Here is a 22,108-nt window from a genome sequence, read left to right as displayed (position 1 = left end):
TCAGCTAGTATCATAACTGAGAGCTTTTCCTCTAAGATCAGGAACAAGGCAAGGATGTCCACTCTCTTATTTAAAATAGTGTTGGAAGTCCTAGCCAGAGCAATAAAGCAACAGACAGAAATAAAAGGCATCCAAATAGGGAAGAAAGAAGTAAAACTATCACTTTTTGCAGTTGACATGGTTCTGCATACAGAAAACCTTAAAGACTTAATCATAAAATTATTAGAAACAATAAACTAATACAGTCAAGTTGCAGGATACAAAAGCAATATGCAAAAATCCACTGCCTTCCTATATACTAATAATAAAACTTCAGAAAAGAAATGAAAAAAACAACAATAAAAAAACACCCCAAAACAATTCCTTTTGCAATTACAACCAAAAGAATAAAATACCTAGAAATCACTTAACAAAGAATGTGAAAGACTAATATATAGAAAATTACAAAACATTATTTAAAAAGATTGGAAAAGAGCCGAAACCAGTTTGGCTCAGTGGTACAGCGTCGGTCTGCAGACTGAAGGGTCCCAGGTTCGATTCCGGTCAAGGCCATGTACATTGGTTGCGGGCACATCCCCAGTACGGGGTGTGCAAGAGGCAGCTGGTCGATGTTTCTCTCTCATTAACATTTCTAGCTCTCTATCTCTCTCCCTTCCTCTCGGTAAAAAATCAATAAAATATATTAAATTTTAAAAAAATTGGAAAAGAAAAACAAAATTTAAAAATAACCCGTGTTCATGGATTGGAAGAATCAACATAATTAAAATGGCCATATTATCCAAAGCAATATACAGATTTAATGCAATCCCCATCAAAATTCCAATGCCATTTTTTTTAATATTATATTAAGAGAAATCATCAGATTTGTATGGACTCTCAAAAGACCCCAAATAGCCAAAGCAATCCTGAGAAAAAAGAACAAAGCTGGAAGTATCACAATACCTGACTTCAAATTATACTACAGAACTACTAATCAAAACAGCATGGTATTAGCAGAGAAATAGAAACACATATCAGTGCAACAGAATGGAGAGCCCAGCTATAAAACCACATGTATATGGACTGATAATTTTCGACAAAGAAGCCATAGACACACAATAGAGTAAAGATAGTCTCTTTAATAAATCGTGCTGGGAAAACTGAAAAGCCACATGCAAACAAATGAAATTGGATTACAGTTTGTCCCCAGGAACAAAAATAATTCAAAATGGATCAAGACATAAATATAAGACCCAAAACAATAAGTTACATAGCAAAAAATATAGGTACCAAACTTATGGATATTAGTCATAGAGAACATTTTATGAACTTGACCCCAAAGCAAAAATATATGAATGGAACTATATCAAACTAAAATGCTTCTACACAGCAAAAGAAACTGACAACAAAACAAAGAGGTAGCTGACCAGATGGGAAATGATATTTGAAAACAGTCACTCTGACAAAGGTTTAATTTCCAAAACATAAAAGGAACTTATAAAACTCAACACCAAACAAACAACTCAATCAAAAAGTGGGCAGAAGACCCGAAAATATGCCTCTCCCAAAAAGACATACGAATAGCCAATAGATATATGAAAAGATATTCAACTTCACTGGCAATCAGGGAAGTGCAAATCAAAACTACAATGAGATACCACCTCATACCTGTCAGAGTGGCCATTATCAATAATGGATAAGCAATAGCAAGTGTTGGAGAGGTTGTGGAAAAAGGGAACCCTCATCCACTGCTGGTGGGAATGTAGACTGTTACAACCACTATGGGAAGCAATTTGTGATTCCTCAAAAAAATTGAGAATAGAGCTACCATATGACCCAACAATTCCTCTTTTTGGAACATACCTGAAAACTTCAAAATCATGTATTTACAAAGATATATGCACTCCTGTGTTCATTATTCAAGGTGACCCAGACATGAAAACAACCAAAATGTCCTGCGATTAGATTACTTGATAAAGATGTGGTACATATATACAATGGAATACTACTCAGCCATAAGAAAGGATAAAACAGGGCCATTTGCAACAATATGGGTGGACTTGGAGAACATTATGCCAAGTGAAATAAGTCAGTCAGAAAAAGCTAAGGACCATATGATTTCACTTATAACTATATATATAGAAACCTAAGAAATTATCTGACCATTTGACCATCCAACTGGTAGCTATTATGTGCAATGACCTCCAGGGGGCAGACACTCAATGCAGGAGTTGCTGAGCTGTGGTGACCTGGCAGCTGCAATTCTCAGGTAACACACTTGGAACCAGAGAGGAGGGAGCCCCGATTCCAGGATGAGTCACCCAAGAATGGTCCTCTCGCAATCCAGGTCCCCTTGGGGGATGTTATAGAGCTGGTTTCTGCCCCATCCTTGCAGGCAAGATTGAGGGACCCCACCGGTGCAAGGATGCACTGGGCCTCTAGTGTGGGACATAAAACTGAAATTTGTGAACACAAACAGCAGTGTGTGGGGAGAAAGGGGTCCTAATATATGGTGACAGGAGAAAATCTGAATTTGGGTGGTGAGCACATGGTGCAATACACAGATCTTGTAACATAGAAATCCATACCCAAAACCTATTATTTTCATGCTGACCAATGTCAGTCACTGCAATAAATTTAATAAAAAATATAAATATAAAAAAATAACTAAGGAGCAGTTATAATCTATAATATATTTACAGGTTATAAAAACATAACAGAATTTGTTATGTTAAAAAAATCAAAATTACAGTCTTTCAAAAGATGTTAATAATTATGAAACTTATATGAGCCATGAAAGAACAACATAAATCAGAATTGAAAAACTCAGAATAAGGTCACAGAACTCAAGAAGATCTTGATATAAGAGAAAATAATCATTTCAGAAAAAGAAGACAAAACAAGAAGGAATACAAAAGTAAATAAAGACAGCTCTGGCCAGTTTGTTCAGTGGTTAAAGCGTCACCTCTTGGACTGAAGGTTCGCCGGTTCAATTCCAGTCAAGGGCACGTACCTTGGTTGCAGGCTCGGTTGGGGTGCATGTGGAAGGCAATCAATCAATGTGTCTCTCTCACAATGAAGTTTCTCTCTCCCCCCTTTACCTCCCACTCTCTAAAAATAACTAGAAAAAATATCCTCGGGTGAGGATTAATAACAACAAAATAGAATGCCTTAAATGAAAAAAGAAACATAAAACAAAAACAACAAAAAAAAAGATAAAAAGAAAATGAGACAAAGTGACAAATATTAAAGATAAATCAAAGATGAAACATATAGCTAAAAGAAGTCCCTAATGAAGAAAACAGACCAAATACAATAAGCTATATAATTCAAAAAAAGTTTTCTGAAATAAAAATGTGAAACTATATATCAAAAAGCATATTGGTATCTATAAATATCAACCAAAAATTATAAATACTAGTGTATGGTCTAATAAAATTATCATACTTAGGAAAGAAGGAAGGGAAAGAAAGAAAGACAAGAAGGAAGGAAGGAAATTGATAGATAACATGGATAAATATCCACTGGGCACCTAAAAAATCTTTGTCATATAATAATCCATGGGCTTTGGTAAATTGTTAGTTTAATGACATGAAGTGGCAAACTACATACCTGTGCAGCTTGCTCTGCCTGTGCCTGGGTCAGCTGGGCTTGCAAACTGTTAATTAGTGCCTCCTTCTCCTGGAGTTTACACTTTATCTTTTCCACTTCCATCTCCTCCTCCCCAGAACTTTTGTCATGCTGAAAATTCAGGAGACAAAGTCATTTATTTTAAAATATTACAATTAATATATATTTGATCTTTTGCTCTAATTTTCCCTATAAAACTATTTCATTCATTTTATCAAACTGATGGGAGCAAGAAACAATAACACCCGCCTGAACAAGTAAGACACTTTAGAATTTTCCAGTTTTAGTAGCACCAAGTAGCTCCTACTATCCTGTTTACCCGAAAATAAGGCAGTATCTTATATTAATTTTTGTTCCCAAAGATGCGCTAGGTCTTACTTTCAGGGGATGTCTTATTTTTCCATGAAGAAAAATATGGTACACATTTATTGTTAAATGAAAATAAAGGAAATTTATTACCTGTATACAGTACAGTAGTACGGTAGTTGTCAACACAAACCAGACAAACTGTGAATGCTACAGTATCAAGAATTTACTCCTTTATTCAATGACAATCATGTCTTCATCTTCTGGAACATTATCATAACAATCCAATTCCTGAATTTCCTGGTGAATTTCTTATGACTACATTTCTTTCAGAATCAGTGGACCAAATCTCTCATGTTTAGCCTAGGGAGGCCTTATTTTCAGGGGATGCCTTATATTTCACTCAGAAGGAAACCTGTAATTAGGTCTTATTTTCGGAGGATGTCTTATTTTTGGGGAAACACGGTAGATCCATCCTCCCTCAGGTAACAGCTATAATTCTGGGTAAGAAATAAAAGCAGCCATCTGAAAATGAGGAGAGCAACCAAAAATCTACTTGAAGGATGTTGACAGTTGGGAAAAATGGCACCCAGTATCTCATGTTTATGGTTTTTAGTCTGAGGGTGACTCAACAGAAAACTCAGTCTCCCTTCCTTAAAGATCAGAGGCCAAAACTCCTAAGGGGCAAAAGATCATAAAAAAACCAGTGACAGGAAATAAAAATCTTTCAATAGTCTATGTTTCCCCGCCAAAAGCTCCTTAAACTTAACCAGATTATGCCTCGCTACTGATTCCACACCCCCGCCCCAAAATGTACCTAGTCTCCTTATTGGAGTTACAAAGAATATTTTTTTAAAATATATTTTACTGATTCTTTTCAGAGAGGAAAGGAGAGAGATAGAGAGTTAGAAACATCAATCAGCTGCCTCCGGAACACCCCCCACTACAGATGTGCCCGCAACCAAGGTACATGCCCTTGACCAGAATCGAACCTGGGACCCTTCAGTCTGCAGGCCAGTGCTCTATCCACTGAGCCAAACTGGTTTCGGCAACACAGAATAATTTTATACTTTCTTCCACATAACAGTTGTTCAAGCATCTGAAGATTACTATCACTTCTTCAACTACTTTCCACAGAATATCTAGCTCTTTAATAGATATACAGCAACTAAATGGGCTGCTGGAACTGATAAATCATTTAATCCAGCCTTTTTATTGAACAGAGGAAGTAACTGATGCTGTAAAATGTTGATTTGCTTAAGGTCTCAGAACTTTTAAAAAAGGCAGATTGTAAAATGGATAATTTTTCAGTCTCCTAAAATAGATAATTTAAAAATCTAACAACATAGCAAAGGAAAGTTAGAAGAAACAAAGCCACATGGGCAAAGTTGCCACAACTGTAGCTAGGGGAAGAAAGAATTAACAGAAGAGAAACCAAGAAGGAAGAAAAGAAGAATCGAGTTGAATTATATGAGAAGACAATAGCTTCTAAAACAAGCTTTTGAGAAGTTCAATAAGGCAATCAATGCAGGAGAAGTAATGTCTTCAGAGCATTACACCCAAAAAGAAAGACTAACTAGGAAGCTAACTCATTATCCCAAGGTTTGTGCCTAGAGAATAAATTAAATTTCCCAGGAACTATAAATATTAAAAATAAGATCGGTAGTGGGTCAAAGCATGAGACAGGGTGAAATTAAGAAAATCAAAGACTTAATATGCAGAGTGAAGTGTAGGCCAACTGTGATATATTAGCACATGTGATATATTAGCCTCCATATATTCTATACCAAACTCAGAAAGGTAACAAAGATGAGTTTTTAAACAATGTTTTATTCCTCAAAAGGCACTACTTTCCTTATGCTTCTATCTCTAATCTCAAACTGTATTATTGGTTGTGGCTATCACTCTAGAGAACATGCCTTATAGAGAGGCCAAGGCAAACTAACTGAGCCTACAAAGCATGAAACTTTAACCCTTATATGGCCATATAGGGAATAAAATACTAGAGTCCTGGTGCATGAAATTCGTGCAGAGAGTGTCTCTAAGCCCAGCCTGCACTCTCTACAATCTGGGACCCTTTGGGGGATGTCTGACTGCTGGTTTAGGCCCGATCCCCATGGATTCAGGACTGCTGGCTCCCAACCGCTTGCCTGCCTACCAGCCTGATCACACCCTAACCACTCCCCTGACAACCTGATCGACACCTAACTGCCCCCTCACAACCTGATTGATGCCTAACTGCTCCCCTGCTGGCCCAATTGCCCCCAACTGCCCTTTTCTGCTGGCCTCATCGCCCACCACTACCTTCCCCTGCCAGCCATCTTGTGGCAGCCATCTTTGACCACATGGAGGCAGCCATCTTGTGTGAGGGTGTGAGGGTCAATTTGCATATTACCTCTTTATTATATAGGAGGATTCTACATCAAGTTACTAAATTAAAGAATTTCAGATGTAGAAGAAACCTACAGACCATCTAGCTTATCTTTAAACCAATAATGAAACTTCTCCAAAAGCAATGTGTGTCTCCTACCCAAAAACCTCACTTCAGTATTTACTTCTTCTCATTAGCCGTTTTTTTTTCTTTTTTGGATTATGAGATTTTTAAAAAGAATATATTTTTATTGTTGACAATATTACAAATGTCCCCATTTCTCTCACTTCTGCCCAGCCCCCTATTCCCCACCTTAAGCCTTCACCATACTATTGTCTATGTCCATGGGCAATACATAAAAATATATACATTTTTTGGTTTTTCTCTTCTTATCCCCACCCCACCCCGATATGTCACTCTATTCCATGCCCCAGGAGTTACTTTGTTGGTCAATTTATTTTGTTCATTAGATTCCACACATAAGTGAGATCATGTGATATTGGTCTTTGTCTAACTGGTTTATTTCACTTAGCATAATAATAGCATTTTCAATTTTCTGAAAGTCTAAGACACAACTGGCATTTCATTTCCATGTTTTCTGCTGACCTGTTTTGCACTGTGTGTGACCCATAGCCCAGCTAGATTGCAAGTTCAATAACTATAGCATTTAGAGCTGATTTACTTTAGCTTCATAAATATTTGTGACTAGTGAAAATCTGCTATATTAAGGTTTTTTCCACTTAGAAAATATGTGTTATGTCCAATTACCATACCCTAGAGATTTGCTCCTCTGTCTGAGCTCTTGTTGTCAAAGCAATCTCTCCTTGTGCCTTCAATTTTTCTAATTGTCTATTCAAAGAAGTTACTTTGACCTTAGCATGAAGTTTCTGTTTTCTTATTCTGTCAGTAGCTTTTCTTTCTTCCTGTCAGAGAACAATGATGACAAATACATAAATGTTTACTCGTCACTTCATCACTTATCTAGACATTACAAAAGTAGGCATCTTTTGTTGATGCTGAGAAATAAGAATCAGATTCAGTAATAATCCTTTGGTACATAGTCAGCAAGAAAGAGACAAAACAATGTTACCTGCAGAACTTCATCCTTCCGCTGCAGTTCAATATTCTTCTGTCTTATGATTTCTTTTAGCTCTGCCACCAACTGCTCTGTGTGGGGCAGGCGTTCCAGAACATCCTCTTGGGCTTTATTATTAAATTCCATGTCCAATTTTTGTGGTGATTCCTAGTATTTAGACAAAAAGTTGACAATCCACCAAGGAAAAGGTGTTAGTTTTTAAACATGAGTTCCTTCATTCCAACTTAATCTTATCACAACTCATATTCTTACTTAGGAAATCTTCCCAACTCTAATCCAATAATAATTATTACCACAGCCATTATAATATGTTGAGTATTTTGCAAATGTTAAGCATTTTTCAAACATTATCTCTCTTTTTAAAAAAATATATTTTATTGATTCTTTCCAGAGAGGAAGGGAGAGGGATAGAGAGTTAGAAACATCAATCAGCTGCCTCCGGAACACCCTCCACTACAGATATGCCCGCAACCAAGGTACATGCCCTTGACCAGAATCGAACCTGGGACCCTTCAGTCTGCAGGCCAGCGCTCTGTCCACTGAGCCAAACTGGTTTCGGCAACACAGAATAATTTTATACTTTCTTCCACATAACAGTTGTTCAAGCATCTGAAGATTACTATCACTTCTTCAACTACTTTCCACAGAATATCTAGCTCTTTAATAGATATACAGCAACTAAATGGGCTGCTGGAACTGATAAATCATTTAATCCAGCCTTTTTATTGAACAGAGGAAGTAACTGATGCTGTAAAATGTTGATTTGCTTAAGGTCTCAGAACTTTTAAAAAAGGCAGATTGTAAAATGGATAATTTTTCAGTCTCCTAAAATAGATAATTTAAAAATCTAACAACATAGCAAAGGAAAGTTAGAAGAAACAAAGCCACATGGGCAAAGTTGCCACAACTGTAGCTAGGGGAGGAAAGAATTAACAGAAGAGAAACCAAGAAGGAAGAAAAGAAGAATCGAGTTGAATTATATGAGAAGACAATAGCTTCTAAAACAAGCTTTTGAGAAGTTCAATAAGGCAATCAATGCAGGAGAAGTAATGTCTTCAGAGCATTACACCCAAAAAGAAAGACTATCTAGGAAGCTAACTCATTATACCAAGGTTTGTGCCTAGAGAATAAATTAAATTTCCCAGGAACTAAAAATATTAAAAATAAGATCAGTAGTGGGTCAAAGCATGAGACAGGGTGAAATTAAGAAAATCAAAGACTTATTATGCAGAGTGAAGTGTAGGCCAACTGTGATATGTTAGCACATGTGATATATTAGCCTCCATATATTCTATACCAAACTCAGAAAGGTAACAAAGATGAGTTTTTAAACAATGTTTTATTCCTCAAAAGGCACTACTTTCCTTATGCTTCTATCTCTAATCTCAAACTGTATTATTGGTTGTGGCTATCACTCTAGAGAACATGCCTTATAGAGAGGCCAAGGCAAACTAACTGAGCCTACAAAGCATGAAACTTTAACCCTTATATGGCCATATAGGGAATAAAATACTAGAGTCCTGGTGCATGAAATTCGTGCAGAGAGTGTCTCTAAGCCCAGCCTGCACTCTCTACAATCTGGGACCCTTTGGGGGATGTCTGACTGCTGGTTTAGGCCCGATCCCCATGGATTCAGGACTGCTGGCTCCCAACCGCTTGCCTGCCTACCAGCCTGATCACACCCTAACCACTCCCCTGACAACCTGATCGACACCTAACTGCCCCCTCACAACCTGATTGATGCCTAACTGCTCCCCTGCTGGCCCAATTGCCCCCAACTGCCCTTTCCTGCTGGCCTCATCGCCCACCACTACCTTCCCCTGCCAGCCATCTTGTGGCAGCCATCTTTGACCACATGGAGGCAGCCATCTTGTGTGAGGGTGTGAGGGTCAATTTGCATATTACCTCTTTATTATATAGGAGGATTCTACATCAAGTTACTAAATTAAAGAATTTCAGATGTAGAAGAAACCTACAGACCATCTAGCTTATCTTTAAACCAATAATGAAACTTCTCCAAAAGCAATGTGTGTCTCCTACCCAAAAACCTCACTTCAGTATTTACTTCTTCTCATTAGCCTTTTTTTTTTCTTTTTTGGATTATGAGATTTTTAAAAAGAATATATTTTTATTGTTGACAATATTACAAATGTCCCCATTTCTCTCACTTCTGCCCAGCCCCCTACTCCCCACTTTAAGTCTTCACCATACTATTGTCTATGTCCATGGGCAATACATAAAAATATATACATTTTTTGGTTTTTCTCTTCTTATCCCCACCCCACCCCGATATGTCACTCTATTCCATGCCCCAGGAGTTACTTTGTTGGTCAATTTATTTTGTTCATTAGATTCCACACATAAGTGAGATCATGTGATATTGGTCTTTGTCTAAGTGGCTTATTTCACTTAGCATAATAATAGCCTTTTCAATTTTCTGAAAGTCTAAGAAATATTTCATTTCCATGTTTTCTGCTGACCTGTTTTGCACTGTGTGTGACCCATAGCCCAGCTAGATTGCAAGTTCAATAACTATAGCATTTAGAGCTGATTTACTTTATCTTCATAAATATTTGTGACTAGTGAAAATCTGCTATATTAAGAAGGTTTTTTCCACTTAGAAAATATGTGTTATGTCCAATTACCATACCCTAGAGATTTGCTCCTCTGACTGAGCTCTTGTTGTCAAAGCAATCTCTCCTTGTGCCTTCAATTTTTCTAATTGTCTATTCAAAGAAGTTACTTTGGCCTTAGCATGAAGTTTCAGTTTTTTTATTCTGTCCTCAGTAGCATTTCTTTCTTCCTGTCAGAGAACAATGATGACAAATACATAAATGTTTACTCGTCACTTCATCACTTATCTAGACATTACAAAAGTAGGCATCTTTTGTTGATGCTGAGAAATAAGAATCAGATTCAGTAATAATCCTTTGGTACATAGTTAGCAAGAAAGAGACAAAACAATGGTACCTGCAGAACTTCATCCTTCCGCTGCAGCTCAGTATCCTTCTGTCTTATGATTTCTTTTAGCTCTGCCACCAACTGCTCTGTGTGGGGCAGGCGTTCCAGAACATCCTCTTGGGCTTTATTATTAAATTCCATGTCCAATTTTTGTGGTGATTCCTAGTATTTAGACAAAAAGTTGACAATCCACCAAGGAAAAGGTGTTAGTTTTTAAACATGAGTTCCTTCATTCCAACTTAATCTTATCACAACTCATATTCTTACTTAGGAAATCTTTCCAACTCTAATCAAATAATAATTATTACCACAGCCATTATAATATGTTGAGTATTTTGCAAATGTTAAGCATTTTTCAAACATTATCTCTCTTTTTAAAAAAATATATTTTATTGATTCTTTCCAGAGAGGAAGGGAGAGGGATAGAGAGTTAGGAACATCAATCAGCTGCCTCCTGAACACCCCCCACTACAGATGTGCCCGCAACCAAGGTACATGCCCTTGACCAGAATCGAACCTGGGACCCTTCAGTCTGCAGGCCAGTGCCCTATCCACTGAGCCAAACTGGTTTCGGCAACACAGAATAATTTTATACTTTCTTCCACATAACAGTTGTTCAAGCATCTGAAGATTACTATCACTTCTTCAACTACTTTCCACAGAATATCTAGCTCTTTAATAGATATACAGCAACTAAATGGGCTGCTGGAACTGATAAATCATTTAATCCAGCCTTTTTATTGAACAGAGGAAGTAACTGATGCTGTAAAATGTTGATTTGCTTAAGGTCTCAGAACTTTTAAAAAAGGCAGATTGTAAAATGGATAATTTTTCAGTCTCCTAAAATAGATAATTTAAAAATCTAACAACATAGCAAAGGAAAGTTAGAAGAAACAAAGCCACATGGGCAAAGTTGCCACAACTGTAGCTAGGGGAGGAAAGAATTAACAGAAGAGAAACCAAGAAGGAAGAAAAGAAGAATCGAGTTGAATTATATGAGAAAACAATAGCTTCTAAAACAAGCTTTTGAGAAGTTCAATAAGGCAATCAATGCAGGAGAAGTAATGTCTTCAGAGCATTACACCCAAAAAGAAAGACTAACTAGGAAGCTAACTCATTATACCAAGGTTTGTGCCTAGAGAATAAATTAAATTTCCCAGGAACTATAAATATTAAAAATAAGATCAGTAGTGGGTCAAAGCATGAGACAGGGTGAAATTAAGAAAATCAAAGACTTATTATGCAGAGTGAAGTGTAGGCCAACTGTGATATATTAGCACATGTGATATATTAGCCTCCATATATTCTATACCAAACTCAGAAAGGTAACAAAGATGAGTTTTTAAACAATGTTTTATTCCTCAAAAGGCACTACTTTCCTTATGCTTCTATCTCTAATCTCAAACTGTATTATTGGTTGTGGCTATCACTCTAGAGAACATGCTTTATAGAGAGGCCAAGGCAAACTAACTGAGCCTACAATGCATGAAACTTTAACCCTTATATGGCCACATAAGGAATAAAATACTAGAGGCCTGGTGCATGAAATTCGTGCAGAGAGTGTCTCTAAGCCCAGCCTGCACCTTCTCCAATCTGGGACCCTTTGGGGGATGTCTGACTGCTGGTTTAGGCCCGATCCCCATGGATTCAGGACTGCTGGCTCCCAACTGCTTGCCTGCCTACCAGCCTGATCACACCCTAACCACTCCCCTGACAACCTGATCGACACCTAACTGCCCCCTCACAACCTGATTGATGCCTAACTGCTCCCCTGCTGGCCCAATTGCCCCCAACTGCCCTTTTCTGCTGGCCTCATCGCCCACCACTACCTTCCCCTGCCAGCCATCTTGTGGCAGCCATCTTTGACCACATGGAGGAAGCCATCTTGTGTGAGGGTGTGAGGGTCAATTTGCATATTACCTCTTTATTATATAGGAGGATTCTATATCAAGTTACTAAATTAAAGAATTTCAGATGTAGAAGAAACCTATAGACCATCTAGCTTACCTTTATTTTTTTTATTTTTTTTTTATTTAAATCAATCTTTATTGTTCATATTATTACAAAGGTTACTCATTTCTTCCCCCTTCCACCAGGTTCCTACCCCACCCTCCACCCCCTTCCTACCTCCCATTGTCCTCATCCATAGGTGCACACTTTATGTTCAGTCTCTTCCCACATCCACCACTCCCCCTTTCCCAGAGAACTGTCAGTCCACTCTTCTCCCGAATCTCCGACTCTACTACAATCAACAACTAATATTGTTCATAAGGTTTTTCAATCTCGTTTTCTTTTTTTCTTTAATTAATAAACTTTTACACTTCTAAGAATAAATTTTAAAATCTAATAATTTTAAACCTTGTTTTTTCTGCCCTGGGAATTGAGAAGCAAATTTGTTTACATGTAAACTTGCCCTTAGGCTATCAAAAGGTGTAGTCATTCAAATGTTAATGAACACATTATTTAAAGATAGCTGTGGTTGGAATTGGATTACCTGTTCTGGGTGGGAAGGGCTTGTCCTCCCCTTTCTCCATTAAAATTAAGGTGTTAGCTTTAACACATCTTTTTGGCCAGAGACTTTAAACTTTCAGAACTTTAAATTGTTCAGATAGTAAATCAGTTACTTAGCATTTTCTCAAATCAATAATACCTCCACATGCCCAAGGATACACTTCACACAAAAGACATTTCCAAATAGATCAACCAACCTCATCCAGACCCCACACAAGGCACTCACAGATCAACACCCCAGCGCTATACTAACTCAACACATCCAGATCTAAGCATTCATCACTTGATTCAACAGACCCTCAAGTTCCCCCAAAAGTTTCCAGCCATGTCTGAGAGGCAGCCCTGGGGCGGGGGCAGGCGAGGAGCGAGCTATTCTGGGTCTGGCTGCTCTGGGCCTGGCCTCTGTTGATCTGGTCTGCTCCACAACCTGCTGCTCCAGGTCTGGTCACTGCCGCTCCATGCCTGGCTGCTGCTGCTCTGGGCCTGGCTGTTTATGACCTGGCTTCTCTGGGCCTGGTTGCTCCGGGCCCAGCCACTACGGGCCTGGTTGCTCCCAACCTGGCTGCACTGGGCCCGGCAGCTCCTGGCCCGGCCATTTCAGGCCTGGCTGCTGCTGCTCTGGGCCCGGCTGCACTGGGCCTGGCCATTCCTGGCCTGGCTGCTCCCAACCCGGCCGCTCTGGGCCTGGGTGCTCTGGGCCTGTCCACCCTGGGCTTGGCCACCTCCGCCCCAGGCCTGGCTGCCACTGCCCCAGGTCTGGATGCTTCGGGCCTAGCTGCTGCTGCTCTGGTTCTGGCTGCTGCTGCTTCAGGCCTGGCTGCTGCTGCTCCAGGCCCAGCTGCCACTGCATTGGGCCTGGCCACTCTGGGTTTGGCGGCCGCCGCTCCAACATCCTGTCCTTTTTCTTTTTTTCTTTCTTTCTTTTTTTTTTTTTTTTTAACACATTTATGTTGCAATGTTGGCTGCTGAGTTGAGTTCTGTCTTAGTCTTCGATTTTTTAAGATCTTCTTTGTATTCTTTCTTTAGTAATTTTACTATCTTTTGCTATAACTTGATTTCTTCACATTAAAAACTTCTTCGGTTTCTTTCTCCTCATCCTGGAAGCTCAGCAGGCTGGCCTGCGGCACCCCTTTGTTCTCCGGGGCCTCCTGTGCAGCTACAGCCTGTTGCCGCCCAGAAAGCAGCCCCCGGCCTCAGCTCCATGGCCCGCGATCAGCGGTTGAGGGCCCAGCGGCTCCCCCCTCCTCCTACCTGGGGGCCCAGTAACCCAGCTTCTTGCCGGTGCCTGGCTGGCCGGTGTCCGGCAGTGGCTCCTCCTCCTCATTGCATTCCTCCCAGTCTGGAGCTTTTTCCTCCTTCCCGTTCAGAGAGTCTAGCATCAGAGTCAACAGACTTTCCTCTGCGTGCAATGTGCGCAACTCTGGGGGCTCTGCCCCTCTCCGCTCCCCTGGGACTCCGCCTCACAGCCCTGTCTCCCTCTGTTTGAGCCTGGGTCCCCAGGGTCTGGCCTAGAACTGGGGTTCAGAGCAGTCGGAACTGGGGCTCAGTACAGTTGGAGGTTTTGTTTCCTTCCCACTAGGGCAATCCAGCATCAGAGTCAACATTCTGTCCTCTGCACGCAATGTGCACGACTCAGGGGCTCTGCTTTTCGCCGCTCCCCTGGGATTCTGCCTCACAGCCCCGTCTCCCCTGCCTGAGCTTGGGTCCCCAGGGTCTGACCCAGAACTGAGGCTCAGTGCTGCCGGTTCTGGGGTTCAGCCCAGTCTGGGACCTTTATTTCCTTCCTGCTAGGGAATGCCAGGCAGGCACCCAGCCTTCTCCTCCTCTCCGGCTCCGTCCTCTCCGCCTGCGCCCATGTGTGCGCGCACGCACGCAGCATGTCTGGGTACCTTAGGCTTTTTCAGCTCCTCTGATTTTCCTTCTGGTTTTCTCTTTCCTTCTTGTTGTAGAATTTTCAGTCAGTCGACTACCTGAATCTCTGGGCAATGTCCATTTTATATTTTAGTTGTATTCCATTGAAATTGTTGTGTGCGGCTGCAGTTAGGTGTTTACCTGTGCAGCCATCTTGGATCCATCCTCAGTGTCTTCCATCTAGCTTATCTTTAAACCAATAATGAAACTTCTCCAAAAGCAATGTGTGTCTCCTACCCAAAAACCTCACTTCAGTATTTACTTCTTCTCATTAGCCTTTTTTTTTTTTTTTCTTTTTTGGATTATGAGATTTTTTAAAAGTATATATTTTTATTGTTAACAATATTACAAATGTCCCCATTTCTCTCACTTCTGCCCAGCCCCCTACTCCCCACCTTAAGCCTTCACCATACCACTGTCTATGTCCATGGGCAATACATAAAAATATATACATTTTTTGGTTTTTCTCTTCTTGTCCCCACCCCACCCAGATATGTCATTCTATTCCATGCCCCAGGAGTTACTTTGTTGGTCAATTTATTTTGTTCATTAGATTCCACACATAAGTGAGATCATGTGATATTGGTCTTTGTCTAAGTGGCTTATTTCACTTAGCATAATAATAGCCTTTTCAATTTTCTGAAAGTCTAAGTCACAACTGGCATTTCATTTCCATGTTTTCTGCTGACCTGTTTTGCACTGTGTGTGACCCATAGCCCAGCTAGATTGCAAGTTCAATAACTATAGCATTTAGAGCTGTTTTACTTTAGCTTCATAAATATTTGTGACTAGTGAAAATCTGCTATATTAAGAAGGTTTTTTCCACTTAGAAAATATGTGTTATGTCCAATTACCATACCTTAGAGAGTTGCTCCTCTGACTGAGATCCTGTAGTCAAAGCAATCTCTCCTTGTGCCTTCAATTTTTCTAATTGTCTATTCAAAGAAGTTACTTTAGCCTTAGCATGAAGTTTCAGTTTTTTTATTCTGTCCTCAGTAGCTTTTCTTTCTTCCTGTCAGAGAACAATGATGACAAATACATAAATGTTTACTCGTCACTTCATCACTTATCTAGACATTACAAAAGTAGGCATCTTTTGTTGATGCTGAGAAATAAGAATCAGATTCAGTAATAATCTTTTAGTATATAGTCAGCAAGAAAGAGACGAAACAGCCGAGGCCGGTTTGGCTCAATGGATAGAGCGTCGGCTTGGGGACTGAGGGACCCGGGTTCGATTCCGGTCGGGGGCATGTGCCTTGGCTGCGGGCATATTCCCGGTGGGGGGTGTGCAGGAGGCAGCTGATCGATGACTCTCTCTCATCGATGTTTCTAACTTTGTATCTCTCTCCCTTCCTCTCTGTACAAAATCAATAAAATATATTAAAAAAAAAAAAAAAAAAAAAAAAAAAGAAAGAGACGAAACAATGGTACCTGCAGAACTTCATCTTTCTGCTGCAGCTCAGTATCCTTCTGTCTTATGATTTCTTTTAGCTCTGCCACCAATTGCTCTGTGTGAGCCAGGCGTTCCAGAACATCCTCTTGGGCTTTATCATTAAATTCCATGTCCAATTCTGGTGGTGATTCCTAGTATTTAGACAAAAAGTTGACAATCCACCAAGGAAAAGATGTTACTTTTTAAACATGAGTTCCTTCATTCCAATTTAATCTTATCACAACTCATATTCTTACTTAGGAAATCTTCCCAACTCTAATCCAATAATAATTATTACCACAGCCATTATAATATGTTGAGTATTTTGTAAATGTTAAGCATTTTTCAAACATTATCTCTCTTTTTTAAAAAAATACATTTTATTGATTTTTTCCAGAGAGGAAGGGGAGGGAGATATTGATCAGCTGCCTCCTGTACACCCCCTACTGAGGTTGTGCCCACAACCAAGGTAAATGCCCTTGACTGGAATCGAACCTGGAACCTTTCAGTCTGCACGCTGACACTCTATCCACTGAGCCAAACCGGTTTTGGCTACAAACATTATCTCACTTACAATCTTATTATTCTAATTTTACCAAAGAGGAAAATAAAAGGAAGCAAATTTCACAAACCATTAAAAGGGGGAGCCCAAAATTTTAAATTGAGAGAGTAGTTGAATAAAATTATCTTAACCACTGGACAATATTTCTTGTCTTTCCAGAAAACTAAAGGACTTCTTTTGTTCTTATGTAGACCTCAGAAAATACAATGCAAACCCTAAGAGAAGTAATGGATAAATTAACGATAGCAAATAGTTATTCTCAAACCAAAAAGGTGATCCAATTTTTGTCACTCAAATCTTTCCTATGCAAAAGGAATATATATATCCAAATAGGAGTTAAAACAATCTAATGCTAAACAAATCTTGGGGTGGGGGAACAAAAAAGATTTTAAGAATCTCATCCAGGACTTGATTCCTATCTCTGTGGTTCTCAGGCTACAAACTACAGTAGATGGACCACCTATAAAATATCAATATTTTTCTTAATCCTCTCTTCTACCTGGCACAAGGGGGACTGTTAACACTCTTAAATTATTTTCCCCAGAAGAACATGGAACACCTGCCTCATCTGTTTAATTCAGAACAGAGCTACTTACAGGATCTAATGAAGCCCTCATATTTGGATTATTGTCATTTCTTGATAATTCATGTAAAACAATATTTGCCAATCCTGACAAACGACTCAACATTTCTATAGGAAAAGAAAACATAAGAATCAATAAAACATAGAATATAGTCTTTTCCTTTATTGGTAACCATATCATCTCTAAGTGAAATTAAAAAAAATCTGTGGTGATATATATTAGAAATAGACTGCAGCATGATGGTATCATTTAAGAAGGCACCCATACACCAAAAGGTTGTGGGTTTGATTTCTAATGGGCACATACTTAGGCTGCAGGTTTGATCACCAATCAGGGTGCATACAGGAGTCAACTAACTGATGTTTCTTTCTGACACTGATTTTTTTTTTCCCCCTTCTCTCTCTCTCTTCCTCTCTTTAAAAATATTTAATCAATAAAAACATATCCTTTGGTGAGGATTTAAAAAATAAATTAAAAAGGCATTTGAGTATTTACAGTGTAGTCACTCACCTTTCTTTTCAATGACAATTGCAGAGAATTTAATACCATCACTAATTTTTTTAAATAAAACAAAAATACGTAATTGTTTAGTGGAAAATAATGTACCTTACAGACTATCATCAATGACATTTCTTTCATCTGAACTTAACTTACAAACATAAACTAATAATTCCTGCCCCTTCTACACTATTGTTCTCTCCTATTCTGTCAAATAAACACTATAATGATTCGGCAAATTTTTTATTTATTAAAAATATTTTTTTATTGATTTCAGAGAAGAAGGGAGAAGGAGTGAGAGATAGAAACATCTATTATGAGAGAGAGAATCAACCATCAGCTACCTCCTGCATGCCTCCTGGAGATCGAGCCACAAGCTGGACATGTGCCCTGGTGGGGAATCGAACTGTGACCTCCTGGTTCAACCACTGAGCCACAACGGCCTGGCAAATATTTTCTTATGTGTCCATGAACCCCATTCTTTCAGGAAGTTTTCCAGATAAACAATGTGGTTTTGCTTAAATTTAAATGTAATCCTTGTAAAAAATGTATAGCATTAGCCCAGTGGTGTGCTATCAAGAGGCAGCAGTCAGGCCCAAGGTGTTCTTCAGTGCCAGCACTGGGAGGAGGCAGTGACAATGCCCACTAAGGCAGGATTGGCAGCAGTGACGACGTACATGAGAGTTGGGGCCTGGTCTGAAGTGCTCTTCACCCACAGAAACGAGCTACCAGATTGCCACAGTTACCACTGTGACCTCCAAATGCACACCCTCTAGAGGGTGCCCGCCATGACAATCACCACAGTGTCCCACAATGACTTGGCCAGTCTTTCTGAGTGTCTGGTCTACTTTGACTATAGGTTACCACCCATTCTTGAGTGTCTCAGTGGCCATCTTGTCTATAGAAACTGTCACCCAAAGTTCATACGTTGTCCAACCTGCTGGCCTGTTGGGATCCATTTGTAACTTGGCTATGGAGAAGTAGCCCATTCGGTACTTTTCCCTTGTCAATATGCCTCTTCTAAATGTGAAATAACTTCTACACACAGAAAAAGCAGACACAAAGAACTCTGAGTGCCCCAAAGCTTCCTGTTAGTGATCAGGCCCTTTGGATGCTGTCATGCCCCATCTGATGCATCAACACAAGTACATTACAACCCTGCAAGGAGAAGATAGAGTGTTTCTTGCTACAAACATCAACCTTCCAGGTGCTGTGGCCTGGGTAAGGATGTAGTCCTGTTTCGGTTGTCACTTCATGTTAGTCTTGGAGAATCAGTAGTATGATGGGCACCAGCAGTTCTTTGCAATTATACAGCTGACAGGAACATGCAAGCAAGCTGAAAATTTTGCTATGACGAGTTAAATGGTCATTGGCAGAATTGATTTGGCAAGCCACTCCTCAATCTATATATTGTATAAGGGAAATGCAAGAGCTATTATTATTATTTTTTTATATATTTTATTGATTTTTTTTTTTTTTACAGAGAGGAAGGGAGACGGAGAGAGAGTTAGAAACGTCGATGAGAGAGAAACATCGACCAGCTGCCTCCTGCACACCCCCTACCGGGGATGTGCCCGCAACCAATGTACATGCCCTTGACCGGAATCGAATCTGGGACCCTTCAGTCTGCAGACCGACGCTCTACCACTGAGCCAAATCGGTTTCGTACAAGAGCTATTATTAATAGTGACTGTCTAATCTTTGACACTGGCATTGCAGTTTTGTTTTTTTTTTGCAGAAAGTGGTAATTTAGGCATCAATGTAACTATTTCCAAGTGTTGAAATGGCTCTCAAACACTTTTTGCACAGTGTTTAATTCAATTTCACAGAGAGGAGGCACCCTTTTGCTTGCCAATCTGAAACTTTTGTTTAAGTGGAAGGTAGTGACACAAAGGTAAATGAAGATAAGGCTGTTACATACAAGAAACAGTCACATGTACTAATATATTTAAAAATAAGTCAACAGTAAACCACTGAGCATTATAAATAATTCTGAATTTGTGTTTGTTATAGATTAAGCATACTATTGAAAAATACTGGGGTCTTGTTGTTTTGTTTCTGTGTGAATATGCATGCATGTGTGCGTGTGTGGAAAGGCATGAGGTGATTTTTCCTTTAACAACTAAAAAGCTAATAAAAAAATTTTAAAAAACTGGTTGTAAATATTCAATATATAGTTTCTTGTAGAACTAAGACTGGGATGGAGAGAGCATACTACTTAATGATTATATGCTCTGATAATATATAGGACTACCATGAAAAATATTGGAAAGAATGTAAATAGCATATGCAAAAAACAAAAACAAAAAAAAACCCCACCTTTTAAAATAGTTTTCAATAACTAAAATTGGTGGTGATTGTATCAGTGTTGTTATTCCTAGACTATTGTATGCATCATGTGGAATTAAAGCAAATGAGTAATTATGGGCATAGTAATATCTATTTTCAGTAAAAGGGAGTAACAAGTATAAGAGAAGAAATTAAGAACCCAAAAATAAAAACTGAACTTGAATTTGAATTGAACGTATCAGTATGTACCTACAAGGTATTTTACTTTAACAGATATATTATCCTAGCTCTAAAAAGACTTAAAAAACAATGACAAACTGAGAAACAATGAGCATCTCTAGTGCCTAGATAGGCTCTTGAAATACTATTTTCCATTAAAAAAAAATTTTTTTAAAGCAGAGGGCTTCTTAGAGAAATGACTGGTTCCACTTCGGAAGTAGGAAACGTACAATATGAACCAGAAATATCTTGTCATATGAAATAACAAGGAAGCTACTAAAGATTTCTATAGTTGTGTCAAAATGACACAGGAGTCAAACTGAGGAAGTTCCCATAGACCAAGGGAACAATTAGAATTTCTGATAAGAATATGAATTGTAACACATTAAACCATACCAAAAATATTTACAGCCACAAGTTCATAATAATAATAAATGGGTCATCATCTGAACTGATTAGGTAAGTGCAAGAATTTATCTTGCATTTCCTATTTGAACTGTGCCACTCAGGAAGCAAATAGATGATGTAGGAGATGAGGGGGTACATTGCTTCATAAGATTATTCCAGCTAATAAATGAAAATAAAATGGTAGATTCAAAATTTCTAGTCTAATATTTTACAACTCCTAATGAATACTTGCTTCTAGACTTAGAGCATTGACAGCTAATAACAAAAGAGCAAAAAGCAGACATTATGACCTCCCGATGAAAGACTATATTACCATTTATAGTCTTGCCAAAGAATCCCAATGTCAGTCTGGGGAAGTCACTGAATTGTCTGCCAATTTGCAGAAAATATAGAGGACAGAGGAATACGCTGAACTGCTCCCATAAAAGTACAATTCCCAGAGTTTGGGAAACACTACAGGTTAAAAGGCCTCAGTTCTTCAACAGGAATTGCGTATTTCAAAGTCCCTCAGCTTAATCATTATTATATAAAGCTAGAGGCCCGGTGCACGAATGGACTGGGGGTTGTCCCTCAGTCCAGGCTGCACGCTCTCCAATCTGGGACCCCTCGAGGAATGTCTGACTGCCCGTTTAGGCCCAATCCTGGGATATCCCTCTCACAATCCAGGACTGCTGGCTCCCAACTGCTCACCTGCCAGCCTTCCTGATTGCCACTAACCACTTCTGTCTGCCAGCCTGATCACCCCCTAACCAGTCCCCTGCCAGTCTAATTGACGCCTAACTGCTCCTCTGCCATCCTGATTACCCATCTTCTCCTGCAGGCCTGGTTCACCCTACCTCCCAACTGCTCTCCCCTGCAGGCCTGGGTCCCCCCAACTGCCCTTCCCTACAGGCCCAGTTGCCCACAACTTCCCTCCTCTGCTGGCCTGGTCACCCCTAACTGCCCTCCCCTGCAGGCTTGATTGCTCCCAACTGCCCTCCCTTGGAGGCCTGGTCCCTCCCAACTACCCTCCCCTGCTGGTCATCTTGTGGCAGTCATCTTGTAAGTTGGAGTGATGGTCAATTTGCATATTACTCTTTTATTAGATAGGATAGAAGCCTAGTGCACGGGTGGGGACCAGCTGGACCAGCTGGTTTGTCCCGAAGAGTGTCCCAGATCAGGGTGGGGGTTCCATTGAGGCATGGGGTAGCCTGTGGTGGTTTGAAGGCTGGTCATGCCCCCCAGCAACCCAAGCAGAGGCCCTTCTATCTGGGATTTACTTATGTTCTATAATTGAAACTTTGTAGCCTTGAGTGGAGGCCAAGGCAGGCCAGGAAGCTTAGCTTCCTCCATCACTGGGGAAACCCAAGCC

At 39.6% G+C, this 22,108-nt stretch overlaps 1 protein-coding gene and 1 pseudogene across 3 annotated transcripts in view; one reads left to right on the top strand and one right to left on the bottom strand.

Annotated features, from left to right (window-relative positions):
• Window positions 1-22,108, bottom strand: part of GOLGB1 (golgin B1) — an 84,327-nt gene that overhangs the window by 57,053 nt on the left and 5,166 nt on the right. For 2 of the 3 annotated variants that reach the window (XM_045583956.1, XM_045583957.1), the window contains exons 2-5: window positions 17,356-17,450; window positions 16,197-16,349; window positions 15,625-15,777; window positions 3,592-3,720 (exon numbers count right to left, since the gene is read on the bottom strand). In XM_045583956.1, coding sequence (XP_045439912.1) covers window positions 3,592-3,720; window positions 15,625-15,777; window positions 16,197-16,349; window positions 17,356-17,448 — 528 coding nt within the window. In that variant the 5' untranslated portion in view covers window positions 17,449-17,450. Of the gene's footprint in view, window positions 1-3,591; window positions 3,721-7,059; window positions 7,210-7,376; window positions 7,530-10,032; window positions 10,186-10,352; window positions 10,506-15,624; window positions 15,778-16,196; window positions 16,350-17,355; window positions 17,451-22,108 lie in introns of all 3 variants that reach the window. The other variant, XM_045583955.1, reaches the window with a different exon arrangement.
• LOC118722925 lies at window positions 18,419-19,623 on the top strand (annotated as a pseudogene).

The sequence above is a fragment of the Pipistrellus kuhlii genome, unplaced genomic scaffold, assembly GCF_014108245.1.
Source record: "Pipistrellus kuhlii isolate mPipKuh1 unplaced genomic scaffold, mPipKuh1.p scaffold_m20_p_2, whole genome shotgun sequence".
In the NCBI taxonomy this organism is placed as follows: Eukaryota; Metazoa; Chordata; class Mammalia; order Chiroptera; family Vespertilionidae; genus Pipistrellus; species Pipistrellus kuhlii.
This window is presented reverse-complemented; position numbering and strand designations above follow the sequence as displayed.